General features: G+C 50.2%; 1 protein-coding gene across 1 annotated transcript; it reads right to left on the bottom strand.

Moving 5' to 3' along the window:
• Positions 1-10,457: 10,457 nt before the first annotated feature.
• LOC117857214 (aquaporin NIP2-1) lies at positions 10,458-14,288 on the bottom strand. Its single transcript, XM_034740136.2, has 5 exons — positions 14,021-14,288; positions 13,676-13,900; positions 11,686-11,880; positions 11,501-11,562; positions 10,458-11,087 (listed from the first exon to the last, which is right to left on the bottom strand). The coding sequence occupies exons 1-5, from the start codon at positions 14,165-14,167 to the stop codon at positions 10,826-10,828; spliced, it is 891 nt and encodes a 296-aa protein (XP_034596027.1). The 5' UTR covers positions 14,168-14,288; the 3' UTR covers positions 10,458-10,825.

The raw sequence follows: 14,288 nt of genomic DNA, 5'->3' as shown, positions 1-14,288 counted from the left end.
TGTGTTCCCTGGAATTTTCTATCAGTGATAGATAAGAACAATTCCCAAGGCATTAAGAGACTTGCATATTCCAAGTACTTACAATATTATATTAGAACAGTAACTGTGCATATTCTTGGAGTCTAATTCCGTCTGACAATATATATATTTGCATTGGTATGTGCATATATACCTTTCATTCTCTCATGATCCCAAAATCATTTTTGGTCCACACGCTTCCCCTTCTTTCATATCGTTTTCTTCTTTCACCTTTATAATTAAATTTGGAGGAGAGGTTTCTGAACACAAAACAAAAAGGATTTGAAAAAAGTTTCCAAGAAAAATGTACATGTCGTTTCCTCAGTTTTGAGTACCATATAGCGGATCTCTGATATTCTGTAGCATGTGGGCGCATGGCATAGTCTGTTCTTTTCCAAAGAAGGATTTTTTTCTTTTTTATTTGAATAATATAGATTGTCGAATCAGATATGGGAAAAATAAATCAATCTATGAAACTGCTTGTAAAAAAGCTTATGCATGCCACCTAATTATGAATCCGGATAGAGCTATGAAAGTGCCGAACTGGCATTCTGCTCCCCTTGCCATCTAATCAAATGGAACTTAGCTAAGCTGATGGAAGTGTGCTTTTCACATCCCACGGATAGAGCTAAAATCCGGAGTCATGTCTTGCAAAAGTTCTTTATCATTCATTGATGGAACAATGCCATTGTCTCTGGCTTTTGTAATGTTGTGATTAGTCAAACTCTTGTGAAATGTAACCTCAATCCTTCGATCATTATTTTACTGTGTAGATAGTGACATATTCGCTGCTGATAAGGTATTACGGCCAAAGGGGCTTTGTCAAGAACTTAAGATGATGCTCATCCCTAGATTATCAATTTCTATATCCCTGCTGTCGAATGTGCCGCCATTGCGGGGTTGCAAACATAACCTATTAACTACCTTTGTCGTTTAGAGATGATTTTTGCTCCATTTGGTTGTCGCTACTCTGAAATTTCTGGATTTGCCTGTCCTTGATGGACAACAACCTTTATGAACTGGGATGCACACCTTTCTTGACTATTGGCAGCCAATACATGCTTCCAACAAGGATTGCTTACTTGACAACCTTTATATGTTTTGGTTTAAGTATAATCTAGCCATTAAAGCTTTTGTTCTTCTGAAGAAACTGTTCGGTCATTGGATTAATTTCACAGCTTGATGTGTGCAGTGCACCATGGTGTCAGGGATGAGATGAAACAGGCTGACTGGGTTACCAAAAAATGTATGAGCAAAATCCAAGGTACCTCACTGATCACTAGGTCACCATCATAGTCACATGCCATCAATTCTTTAACCAAAACCTTCAGACTTGCCCATTCGTGCACACGGTGCTGCATTGGGCTCGTCAGCAGAACTTCCACAGACATTGATGCGAAAAACCTGCATGGATCCAAGTGCTACCTTCTCATTCCTCCCTTGCAACCAGAAATAACAAAGCAAGGGCAAAAAAAAATATGGAACCCAAAATCCCATGGGCCATGTTTTCCAAACCCTGTCCTCCAAGCACCCAACAGTGTAAGAAGCTTATGATTAATGAAACCAGAGGTCACTAACAGGGGTTTATAGAGGGTTCTAGGGTCAAATCTCTGAGCACGTAGGCCAGTGGTCGGTTTGTGGTAACCGACGCAATTTTCTATTGAGAGTTTATACTTATTCTTGTACTACCAGTGTTTCTTTAATCATGGGCCCCATTGTCAGTAGTACTGCTACCAAAATCTTTCAGATTAATTTTTCTTGCTGATGCTCTTGTTCTGCAGACTTTCAGTCGCCTAAGTTGCACTTGCCAGTTAATCTCTTGACCTCAATGCTCGCACATTAACGGTGTCCGAAACCTGAAAGGCGGGAAATGGTGATGCCAGTTGGAGACACTGACGGGTGGGCCAAATGCAGCTGCCGTTTCTCCCTCACCTCGGAAGGTATGTTGTTTGTCTCTTGTTTGCTTGACCTCGATCGAGCTGTTGTGCCACACCACACGTACGTCCACACCACCCGCTCGTGCGGCCTCTGCTACGCCCCTACTCGATCGGGTGGGTCAAACCCTTCCGTTTCAAGTTTTCTTCTTCTCATGCGGCCTCGGCACGCGCGTCCCCTCCCCCCTGCGGTAATAAGTTTGTTAGCATCCAGGATCCCATGTTTCCAGGGTACAGACTCCCAATTTAATCCCCCTGCACTCTTTTCCGCGGCTAATCGATGTGCTCAAGCTGTGTTTGTGCGTGTACACACGCTGCCACCTGCATTGTGCGCCGAGCCTCGCACATCGGCATTGCGCCCGTGCACGTGTGGCATGGGACAGTGGCTCCTGGGGCCCAATAAACATGCTTGGCGTTTCAGCATCAGTTCAAACCTGCAACTAGTGTTTCAGGCTCGTGTTAGGCTTAAGCATCTGAACAGTTATAGTTTCCGTTGGCGATGACAAAAGCGAGAACAAAACCTTTTAGTCCCAAGCAGGGTAGGCTGTAGTTAAACATGTTTGCTGTAGATCAGAGTGCAGGCAACATTTCAGGCTTCCACATGCTTTCTATGCTGAATATTGTCAATTATAACCTTCGTTCACTGCACTTACTGAAAAGCTAGAGAGAGAAAATAAGTTTCAGGACAGATTGACTCTGCTGGATCATGGAAATCTTGGCATCTCAAGCTTCAAGATGCTCCTACAGTCCTACTCAACTAGTGCATCGAATTTTGTCGCTTGTTTCCGCGTCATCTTGACTGTACTCCAAGACTTATAGCCAGAATTAGTACATCTGTGAACGAAGCCACGCTACACTCACCGATTCCCAAACTGGGGAAAACCAAAGAGGGGCGATGAGTAGTCCGCACTCCACACTTGTTACCAAGAACAGCTCCATGGAAACACGGAGGCCGGGAACCGATTCGCGTCGGCTGGGAACGAGGCGAGCGAGGAAAAAGAATGCTGAGCACGGAACGACACAAAGATAGCGTGCCAGCCTCACCCTGTTTTCACCATGCGTGTACGATGCACTGGGAACGCTGACTGAGGCTTCATGCGTTGCTTGGGTGTAAAGCAAGTGCTCCTGATTGAAAGGTCGCGTTTCTACGAGCCACCCATGTAAGTGCATGACTTTTGCAGTACTTCTAGGTGTTGTTAAGCTCCATCAATACCGGTTGGGAACTCCCTTTAGTACCGGTTGCGCAACTGGTATTGCTAGTTCGGTACTAAAGAGGGACCTTTAGTATCGGTTGAAATAACCAGTACTAAAGAGTATTAAAAATAAAAAAATGAAATCACCCTGCCCGAGCCCTCCCGCCGCCGCCCGCCGCGCCGTCCCGCCACCCTTGGGCCCCTCGCCGGAGACGTGCCCCGCGCGCCGCCATCCCTGCCATGCGCCAGCTTCGTGCCGCCGCACCGGCTGGATTCGCTCTTGGATCATAGAAAGAGAAAGAGAAAGGGAGAGTGAGGGGAGCTCACTATCGCCACCGCATCCACATGCGTGGGCAGCCGCATCCACATGCGTGGGAAGCCGCATCCCCGTGCGCTGCCGCCGCTCCTCATTGCCACAAGTGAGGGGTGAGCAAATGGGGGAGGGGAGGGGCAGCGAGAGTGGGAGGTCCGGCGGGAGAGGGAGAGAGGGAGGGAGAGGGCGGAGAGGAGAGGGCCGGGCGGGTGAGAAGATAAGATGGAGAGAAGAGAGAGAGGGTGGAGGGACCGAGGGAGAGGGCCAGGTGAGAAGATAAGATGGAGGCTCCACCCAGTACTAAAGGCACCAACTGGTACTAATGTGCACCCTTTAGTATTGGTTGGTACCCCTAACCGCTATTAAAGGAGGGTCACGGGGCGATCCTAGAGAACTAGCCGTGTACTAATGCTCATATTAGTATCGGGTTCAATTCCAACCGGTACTAATGCACTGGACGAGAGGTCCATTATTCGATAGTGGTACGTTTTGCAAGGTTTCATGCAGCCAAATCTCCATATCACTCGGCTCCTCTCTTGGTCAGACTCAGACATCTCTTACTCCTTCTCAAGCCCATTAAACCCAGTACTATAGTAGTATTATTACTATTGCTCGAGGTTAAGCATGGTTCTTGGCAGAAAATTCAAAACATTTGTCCTACCGAAAATGCAAAACAGAGATGAGCCGTTCATTCTAAGGGACAACAAAAAGTTTAATGCTATTGCAGTACAATAGAAAGGTTTCTTGATGCAGACAACACCTTAGAAACAACGTACTTTTTTGGGTTGTACTTCTTTGTTTCATTTTAATTTTTAAATCATATTGAATTTCTTTGGGAAGACGATGTTTTTTTTTGTTGGGCTCACAGAAGGAAGGCTTCTGCTGTGAAGACTAATGGGCCTTACCCAACTGCAGCCCACCAATGTTGGTGGGTTGCAATGAGCAGTCAAGCAAACACAATTTGCCAGCAGGAAGGCTGCAACAATATACTGCGCTGAGCAACTTTTTTTGATAAGTGGTGTTATTAGGAACAAGGGTGCCTACATTCTTGTCTGTATCTAAGAGCTTTTGGAGCCTAAAAAGCGGATGATGCAAGTAACAGGTACTTTATGTCCAACAAAAAAGGTGACATGATCATCTGAATCTAATCCCTTTATCGCATGACAAATTTGTCGCGGCAAGGACGATATGGATGCACTCCAGTTCCTTCAGCTCGCAGTAAGCTCTGATCAGTCCCATCCCAATCATGCGCGCGCACATATATCTTGGTTGGAGATAAAAGAACATCAAAGAACGACCACCCAAAACGCATGGCCATTCCAACTTCTAAAAAAAGGGCGCATGATAGATGCCACATCGAGCATCAAAAGCAGCTAATGGTGGGGTTGCATAATCGCATTGTTGCTAGCTTCGTTATTGTTCCAGATGGACGAGATGCAATTGCAGATGCAAAAAGCAATTTTTGCGCTGAGGAATCACGCAACTATGGATCTACCGGCACTTTGATGAATGCGCCAGGTGCCAGGTGGAGTAATCTGCTTGATGCGTCCACTAATTTTCATAAACAAAGGACCGGCCGCACGTGACAATCTGATACCCCGTCTCTTCTAGCGTCGTTCAAGGTGAATTTGAATCCTCTTGCTGTGCACCTGACCAGTCGTAAAGCGAATGAAACCGTGTGACGAGTGCGCCAGCGCCACTGTCCCCCTGCTTTTGAATCAATCTAGATTAGATTAGTAAAGTGATCCTCTGATATTTCCAAAAAAAAGAGATTGCATTAGCAGACCCGTAAGATAAACCCGGATCCCAGCCACCACTGATCGTCCTCCAGCTCTGGCGCGGAGCAAAAGGCCTCGATTATTTTTGCGTTTGTGGCATCCCGTAAAGCGACGCCGGATACGTGCCAGCATAAACAAGCATTGTACCCGCACGGACAGGACACGGGAGCGGCCGAGCTGTGGCTGTGCATTGTAGATGCATCATGGATGGATGGATCTGCTGGTAGTGCACCAGTGCGCCAGTGATCGCGCACAGCCGCGTCGCCTTTCTCCAGAGATCCGTCAAAAAGCTGGTGACGGAAAAGATCCTGCCGCTACCGCGGCCGATCAAAAAAGGCGCCCTGGTGACCAGCAGACCAAGTGACCGATCAATCATACGGCGAGCGAGTCCAGCGCTCGTTACCTCGACCGGAAAAGCGGCGGCGGTGGTGCGGGCACGAGTTTAACCGCACGCGCCCCGCGATGGGGACGCGCACCTGAGGAGGGAACGGGAGAAGTCACGGGGGCGGCTGGCTCTAGTCGCTAGTGCGCGCGCGGCGTGGCGCTGCCTCGCCGTACCGGGGCTCGGGGGATTTCGCCCCGTCCGCGTACGCGACGCGGAGAGCTTGTCGCGACGTACGCTTCCGGCCTCGCCCGCGCGTGGAGGCCGGCCGCCCGGTCGCGGCCGTGTGTGTGATGGATTTGGATGGTTCACGTCGCCGCGTGGGTTTTCTTTCGGGGGCGTCGCGCGGTCGAGGTGACGGCGACCCCGGTGCACTAGCGGTGGGGACTGGGGGTGAGGCGTCTTTCGGCGTGCGTAGTGGCGAGGAGGGCCGGGTCGTCAGATGTCGGCGCCGGTGAGGTGCCGCCGGGTGGCCGGTCGATCGCCCGCGCGGATGGAACGGCCGGTTGAAAGCACATCGTTGCTGGTCAGGGTAAGCAGAGCACTTCACTTGGGCAACGGAAAAGCGTGCTTTTCCACGTCCCGGCCGGTCCTCGAGTCACTCGATACTGACCACGCGGGACGGTAGTTTTTCGCTGTCAGATCGACTTACGTGACATCTATCGACGAATAATTGACATGACTATGCTGCCCGTACGTGCACGCGGCGAGATTCAGGAGCCAATGCTGCTTGCTTTTGCTAGCCCCGGTGGCCATTGCATTGCAGTAAAGCGACGCCGGTCTTTCAGTCTCAGATCAGCACTGTGACTCGTGGTGCACATACGACTGCGTTACGAGATCAGGTCTAGGATGTTCAGGAACTGATGATGATCTGTGAGTGTGCGCTGGTCTCATCAGAGACCAGATCGACGACGAACCCACCAAATTGGAGCCGGAGTATGGCCGGATCAGAGTCTGACCGTCTGGTGTCTATCAGGATAGCGTCGTTAGCAGAGTGTTCCATGATCGACCTCTCCTTCGTGCCCTTCGTCGTGACTGTCGTCCTCGACCCAGATTATTTGCGCGGCGCTTTTTCCCCAGGAGAGACCATCCTATTCCTATCCTACTACATTATTCATCGCAGATAGGCAAGTTCGCAACTTGGTAGTCTGCGATCTTAATCATTTGACTACAGGCAATGAGGCAACAGCAACTCCTCTCTATTATCCACAAAGCCGGCCTGCTAAGTTGACTTGCATGGTTCCAACTTCCAACCCATCATCCAAGCCATCGACGACCTTGCCCCATTCGCTAGGGGGTCGTCGTCCTACTCCATGGCGGCAGCTTGGACCTCCAAAGGAAAGGTACGTGGCGTAGTAGTCGCACGCAAATGAGTAGCTGTAGCTCACCTCAGTGTCGTACTATACTGTCGTTACCGTCACCTCGCTATTAACCAGTGGCCAATGATGCGCGATGCGTGCGATGCATCTATGATCTATCTACACTTTTTCTCAATGCGCTGGGCCCGTGTGCAAACTGAAACTTCTTTGTTTGGTTTCAGTAGCCTACTGGTAGCGATTGTAGCGGTGGACGTGTAGGTCTTTGACAGCAGTAGCACTCGGAGAGTCAGAGTAAATATAGAAATGTTATGTGCCACCATACAAACCAAGTATGCATACATGCATGAGCCATAAGTATATATTTTGTAGCGAACATGATCCCATTAAACCATAGTTTGTGATTTTAGTGATTGAGTGACAACATAGTTATTGGGACTAACAGTTTGTCTAGCATGTATCTTGTAGGTTTTCTAGGTCCTAAGAATGCAAACCAAACTATGATAAGGTCCAAATCATGGTATTTAAGTATTCAAGCTATGGTATTCTTGATATCTAAATCATGGTATTCAAGTATCCAAGCAATGGTATTCAAGTGAATAAGTCATGGTATCTAGCACTATTGGAAAACTTAGCATTCATCCCGAGGCTCAGTACCGGTTGCATTTTGGCCCGGTACTAATGTGATCCTTAATACCGGACCTAACGGCTAGTCCCCGAGGAGCCCCCGTGACCCCTTTAGTACCGGGTGAAGCGGGTACCTCCCCTCACGTGTCAGCCCTCCTTCTCTCTCACCCCACGCTCACCCCCCTCCCCACACGTACTTATCCGCTCATCCCCTCATCCGATCTCTCACCCGCGCCTCTCTCCCCTACACAGATTGATCCCCTTGTCACCCCTGCCATCGCCACCCCTCTCCTCTCCCCCCCCCCCCTCGCCCCTCACCTCTTACATGTGGCGAGGAGCGGCAGCGGGGCAAGGAGCGGTGGAGGTAAGAAGGGAGAGCGCAGTGAAGCGGCGGAGGCAAAAAGGGAGGGCCCTCCTCTTCACGTGGGCTACGGCGTAACACCACTCGCCGGGTTGGATTGTCGCCTTGCGGAGGCATAGTGCGATGTAGACGGTGTTGCCTTCGCGGTTGTTACGGCAAGTTGGCAGAGATGGTGGAGCCGGGTCGTAGGAGACGATGGCACCGGGTGTTGGAGGAGAGGAGACAGCGGCGTGGGGTCGAGGCGAGGCGGCGGTGAATGTGTGTCGAACGTGACGAGGGAGGGCGCCTAGGGTTGGATCGGAGGGCCAGAGAGGGAGGCGCGGTCGTCGTAGGAGGTGAGGGATATCTTAGAGGGGATCGATCGGATCAACGGCGTACGTGAGGAGCGCGGCTGCATCGCGAGGCAATGGAGGGACAGTATGCGATCGATGGCGGACCGACGTATCGAAAGGCGATTTGCTTTTTTTACTGTAGAGATTATGGCTCCTAAGATTATAGTCGTGCAGAAGATAGGTTGTTGGAGTGGTGTACGGAACACTGTTATATCATGTGTAAAGCATGATCCTCTTTCTTATGAGTAAAAAAGTGTGGTCACAGATCAAATGATGTCTAGATTCTTCGAGCACGCCATGATGCTCCTTTCTCTCAAACAGTGCCATGAATTCAGTGGCGACGCCGACGGACGGACAGATGGTAGGCCAGCCATGGCGACCGGTTCCCGGCTGCAAGATCGATTAGCGACGGCCCCAAACCTAGGCTAGGAGGCCATCCACGACAGCAACCGGAACAGCAGCGAAGCCATTCAGCGACTGCTTTGAGATGCTTGGGGGCCCTGGAACAATGGCGAACGCCGAGCATATAACGACTCGCTCGATTGTGTCCGATCAATGCGTGATTGGATTCTGCGTTTCTGCGGCGTGAGGCCATGACAGGGAAGACAGTTTTGGGGCATTAAGTGACAGGCATCATAGTATTCTTTGTCTCAAGTGGGTGCGACTGTGCGAACCCTTGGGAGTGTGCCGAAGAATCAAGAGTGCCGGCTTGTTTGTGTGGCTATCTTTTTCTCGGATCCCATGTCCATAAAACGAGCAGTGAATTGTGCATCTCTAATGAGCTAAGTTCCATCCTCCTGCACTTTTTTTTTGAAATTGCGGATCCGGTAGAGATTACCGGGCTTGTATTAATTAATAGAGAAGAGAGTTACAGGCCTAGGCCGAAAAAATTAAAGAAGCAAACTATACAGCAATGTTAAAAAAAATGAAGTCACTCCTCAAGCGGACAGATATCGCCCAGGTGTCTTGCACCCGCTAGAATCCAACATCGTGTTTCCTCCTTAATTTTGCGCAGTAGCTGGTCCAAGCTTTTGAGCTTTCGTTGGAAAACTCTTTCGTTGCGTTCCTTCCAAAACTCCCATGATACAAGAATGCTGAGGGATCTGAAATCCTTCCGGAGCGTGCCAGGTATAAATCCTAATTACGTCCACCATTCATTGACGGATGAAAAGGCGGACCAATCCTGCCTGGGTGGTGTGTGTGGCCGTCCAGTCGAAGATTTTATTCCAGAGTCGAACCGTGTAGCGGCATTTGTGCAGCAGCGTTTCATTGTGTGTATGACACGTCCTCCTGCACTGAGATGACAGATTTTGGAACTAACACTGTTCTTCATCTGCATTCTTATTTTTTCATTCCCAAAGAAGAGTATGACGGGCACTTGGGGGAACGGACCACTTAAACGCCTGATGAAGACTTTTGTTAGACGCACGCGGCACACCACTTCTTAATGTGCGTGTTGCAATGGTTACATCACCATGATTGTGTAATCCTGTCTCATCTCACGGAAAGATGCATGTAGAGCCCACCTGTCTGAAATTGTGAGCCTCTAGCTTTGTTAGAAAGAGGTAATGATGGTCTAGCATCCGTCCCAAATATCATCAGGCTCCAACTACAGATGGCTTACTTTAAGCCGCTAGTTGTTGATTCCAAATCCAGTTTTCTTATTTAAATTTTCTTTATGCTTCTTTTGAAGAAAAAATCTAGTGATCGATCCGCCTTTCTCAACAAGGTTTGCATCATTAAGTATCATGCAAGGACAGTGACGGCTGGGTAACAAAATCGATCATGATCACCTAGACCAAGCTACTCCCTTGGACTGGGGAACCAAAATTTACGCAAATCCAAAAAGAAGATGACAAAAGGCGAGCCATAAAGAAGAGAGTAGTATATGCCTGGTAGTATATGGGAATGAGCATGTAGCTTTAAACCAGCTTGGGTTAGATAAGAACATGATGTCGCAGAGCTTTTAAAAAAAAGAGAGATAATGAACATGATGAGGTAGCAAAGTGTTTCAATTGGTGCCGGTTTGAATCGAATCATCGACATGGAGAGAAAGCTACACCTGAGGACCGAATAATGTGGTTCATTTCATCTATATATTTCTGCAAAAGCGCCGATGATTGGTGAAATATTCTGTCACTCACTCATTCATTCAGGAATGGCAACAAAATGCATGCAGCTCAGCTGCAGGCAACAATGAAGATCGGGCAGAAGACACTGTTTATATAGCAGTAGGCACCACCAACTTTTGGAACAAGCGACATCAGGAGAGATACACTTTGCATTGGCACGCACACAGTGTTCGTCCCAAAATTAAGCTCCAGCTCTCTGGCACATTAACAGAGCGAGCCATAATCTACCGTGCCACACACCATCACCAGACACGTGCCAGTGCGTATCGATCAATCGGTACAAGAGAGGCGACGACGACACACACAGAGACATTAAGCTACTATCTTAGTACTGACGATACAGCACAGGTAGAGTGACCGAGGAGTGAGAGTAAGTGATTACTTGCGTGTGTACTATCTCGATATGCTCCTCCGGACACGCATATCCTAGCTGCACCGATCAGACCTGGATGTGGTCGAGCTCGTCGTCGTCCGCCGCGACGGACTGGCTCTGCAGGCGGCGGAGCTTGAAGGAGGAGAGCTTCTGCGGCGCGTCCTTGTTGCTGGGCGCTTCCTCGAAGCGGATGTAGGTGTAGGTCCAGGCCCCGGAGAGCGTGCCGAGGACGGGGCCCAGGAAGTAGATCCACAGCCCGGTGTAGAGGTTGCTCGCCAGCGCCGGCCCCAGCGTCCTCGCCGGGTTCATCGATCCGCCCGACACCGCCCTGCAATCACCACTCGGGGTTTCCCTCGCGTCTCAGTGTCCAGTTCATTCATTTCGTCCATGCTACTACTTGCTACTACCATCTAGCATCTACTGTTGCTATGTCAGTGTGTGACGTGTTGTGCTCGATCGATCTGATCGTTCAGCAGCCGGCCGGCGCACACGATAGGACAGGACAGGGTCAAATTTGCGTAGGAACCAGGTCAGGGCTGGCGTACTAGTGCTACGCTTTGCATGCTGAATTAAAGAATCGTCATTGTCGCCTAATCGTGTCTTGGATTTTTCTGTTGTTTACTAGTTGTAAGGGGCAAGTGGTAGTTTAGTAATCAGATGATTGACGTGGACCTCTCATCTATTTTCAACGTTGAATTTAACGAATTGTCAGCTTCTAAGCGCGCGTATATATGTATTTACCCTGCGAAGATGGACGTAATGCAAACCGCGGAACCAACAGCCAACCCGGCCAACTCACCCACCTGCATCCACGACAGCACAAGGAGAACACGTCAGGTTGGGTTCACAACGAGAAAAAAAAAAACCTTAACAGCTCGCTGTGCCTCCACGACCTGTGAGAGCTCCTGATGACAAACTGAACTTACCGCTCTCGTGTCCGTGGCGACGGCGAGGGTGACGAACATCATGTTGAAGGTCACGATGACCTCGATGACGAGCGCGTGCCAGTGCGGTCCCGTCGGCGTGGTGGTGCCGATCACCGTGATGGGGTGCAGCACCGCCTTGAGCACGAACGACGCGCAGATGGCGCCGGTGAACTGCGCCGCCCAGTAGAACGGGACCTGCCATGCCATGCCATACTCGTCGTCAGCACCCGGAACAGCGTCAGAAAGAGGAAACAGCATCGCGTCCCAAAGATACATATATATAAAAATCAGATCGATCGATCTTTAGTTATTCTTGGACCCTGGCTGTGTCCGGTGTCCCAGATCGAGCAGCTAGCACACTGCTCCGCACGTGATCTTCCACCTGCGGTCTGCGGACACGGGCTAGGTAGCTGCGGTGCTCGCGGCACATCGAATCGGTTCGGGTCAGCCTCACCCGTCGCCGTGGATATGGCAGCGCAGCGGGCAACTGGGCCAGCCAGCTGCCGGAATAGGGTGCCCGAACCAGAGGCCGGCCGCGCTGCCGTCTCCGGCAGACCGATCCCCAGCGCCGAATATATGTGCACATGCGACATGCCCCGGCGTGTGCGCTGTGGTCACTCCCCCCGCACGGCACCTCTCGCCCGCGGCCGCACGCGTGGCATGCCCACCCCGGCGACCCAACGGCTAACCAAACCCTCGCAGTTGCCCTGCCCCCTGCAGCTTCTGCTCCAGCCGCGGTGGGCTCCCAAAAAGGCCGGGAGCACTTGTCTCCGGCCGTGGGAACGCGGGGATCGTGCCCCGAACCCCGAAAGCGACGTAGCCGACGCCAAGCCGGCCGCGGTTGGTGCATGGCCTGTGGATGGTGATGCATACGCCTTCTGGCCACTAGCTCAAGTACTGCTCAAACTGTCACAGGCTCAAGACTCACATAGTCACAGCAGTAACTGGCATGTCCTTGTCTGTTCGAAACTTTAGAACGAACTGCTACTGCTGCAGCTCGATCGCTCGATCATTAGGCCGGCGGTTTTCGTGCTTGGTTTCGTGTGATGTCGTCAGCTGGGCCCGGTCGTCCCTTCACATGCTGTGCCCAACGTATTGCCTGCCTACATATAGTATAGTATACTCTGCATTATTTGTGTGTTGCTAACGCTGCTGCTAATTGTGCTGGGGCTCCGGGTTTCAGCCAGGCAGCAATCAAATTGGACAAGGAAAGGGACGTGTGAGGAGATCAGGAGAACAAGCTAAGCTAAGGTCGCTGCTGCAAGATTCTTAATTCCTCGTGGGCATTATTTGGCTGATGAATATGAAAGATATACGATTGGTTGGCCCGGGACAGCAAGTTACATGAACATATACTGACCAATTGCTTTTGGGTTTTGACTTTCTTTTAGCTCAGAGCACAAGCTAAACTGCAGAATTTGGCATCTACGCGTTAAATTAAACAAAAGTGAATAATCTGGGCCCATGACCACATCCTGATAAGTCTGTGCGACTCAAGTTAAGCCATGTATTTAATTATGCCGTGATTTTGGTTTGTTCAATTCTGAAAAGAGCCCTAAAATAGTTTTAGCTGTGACAAGAAAACCAGGTGACAGATAACCAACTATCCATGTTGGACGGCTTGTTGGTCAGAACAGGCCATTTTGTGCTGGTACTCCTATTTAAATCATACCCTATTGGCATTCAAAGTAGTTGTACATATGCTTGCCAACATCTATCTTCTCTATGACAAAAATATGTAATAGATTGAAATGTTCTAACTATATATACTACATTAGAAAAACTATCGAAATAAGAATGTCAAAAGAAGAAGAGTTCAACAAAGCGAAAGGAATTGTGGGTTTGTTGTTAATTATGTCAGTGACGAGTTGTATGTCAACTCTCAAGTGCATGCCTGTCCTCTGAATGAATCGTATGGCCAACTATGGCTCAATTCTGCTACAAGAAGTACATACGCAGCTGTCGTTGTTCGTGCTGCGCGTGTGCGTACCTGAATCCATGGGAAATGGCGGAACACGGCGAACGCGAGCGTGACGGCGGGGTTCATGTGCGCGCCGGAGATGTGGCCGACGGCGTAGATCATCACCGTGACGATGAGCCCGCCGGCGACCGACTGCCCCAGCTGCGATATGCGGTTCAGGTCACTGGCGCTGATCGCCGCCGCCCCGCACGTCACGAACACCAGCAGGAACGTGGACACCACCTCCGAGACGACCTGCACAGGAGCAGCAAGCGCGCCGCCATGGAAGCACGTACGCATTAGCCCAAAGCTCTCAGGCAGCCATGGACAAAAGCAAGAACAGAATCAACCAGACGATGCAGCTAGCTCTCTTACCTTCTTGAGGAGGTGGGGAGGGAAGAAATCCGCCAGCGACCGGTCGCTGTAGTACATGGGGGGCATGGTGGAGTTCTGCACCGTGGAGATGTCATGGATCTCGTTGTTGAAGTTGGCCCTGGAGTTGGATCTCGAGTTGGTCGACATTTCCGGCGACCGAGCTACGTGCGTGCGTGAGCACACGTGAGTTCCTACTGGGAAGAGGAGGAGCAGGAGGAGGAAGAAGAAGCTCACAGCTCTCTTGCTTTGCTTGCTCTCGGAAGCAATG

This window comes from Setaria viridis, chromosome 1 (assembly GCF_005286985.2).
Source record: "Setaria viridis chromosome 1, Setaria_viridis_v4.0, whole genome shotgun sequence".
NCBI classification, from domain to species: domain Eukaryota; kingdom Viridiplantae; phylum Streptophyta; class Magnoliopsida; order Poales; family Poaceae; genus Setaria; species Setaria viridis.
This window is presented reverse-complemented; position numbering and strand designations above follow the sequence as displayed.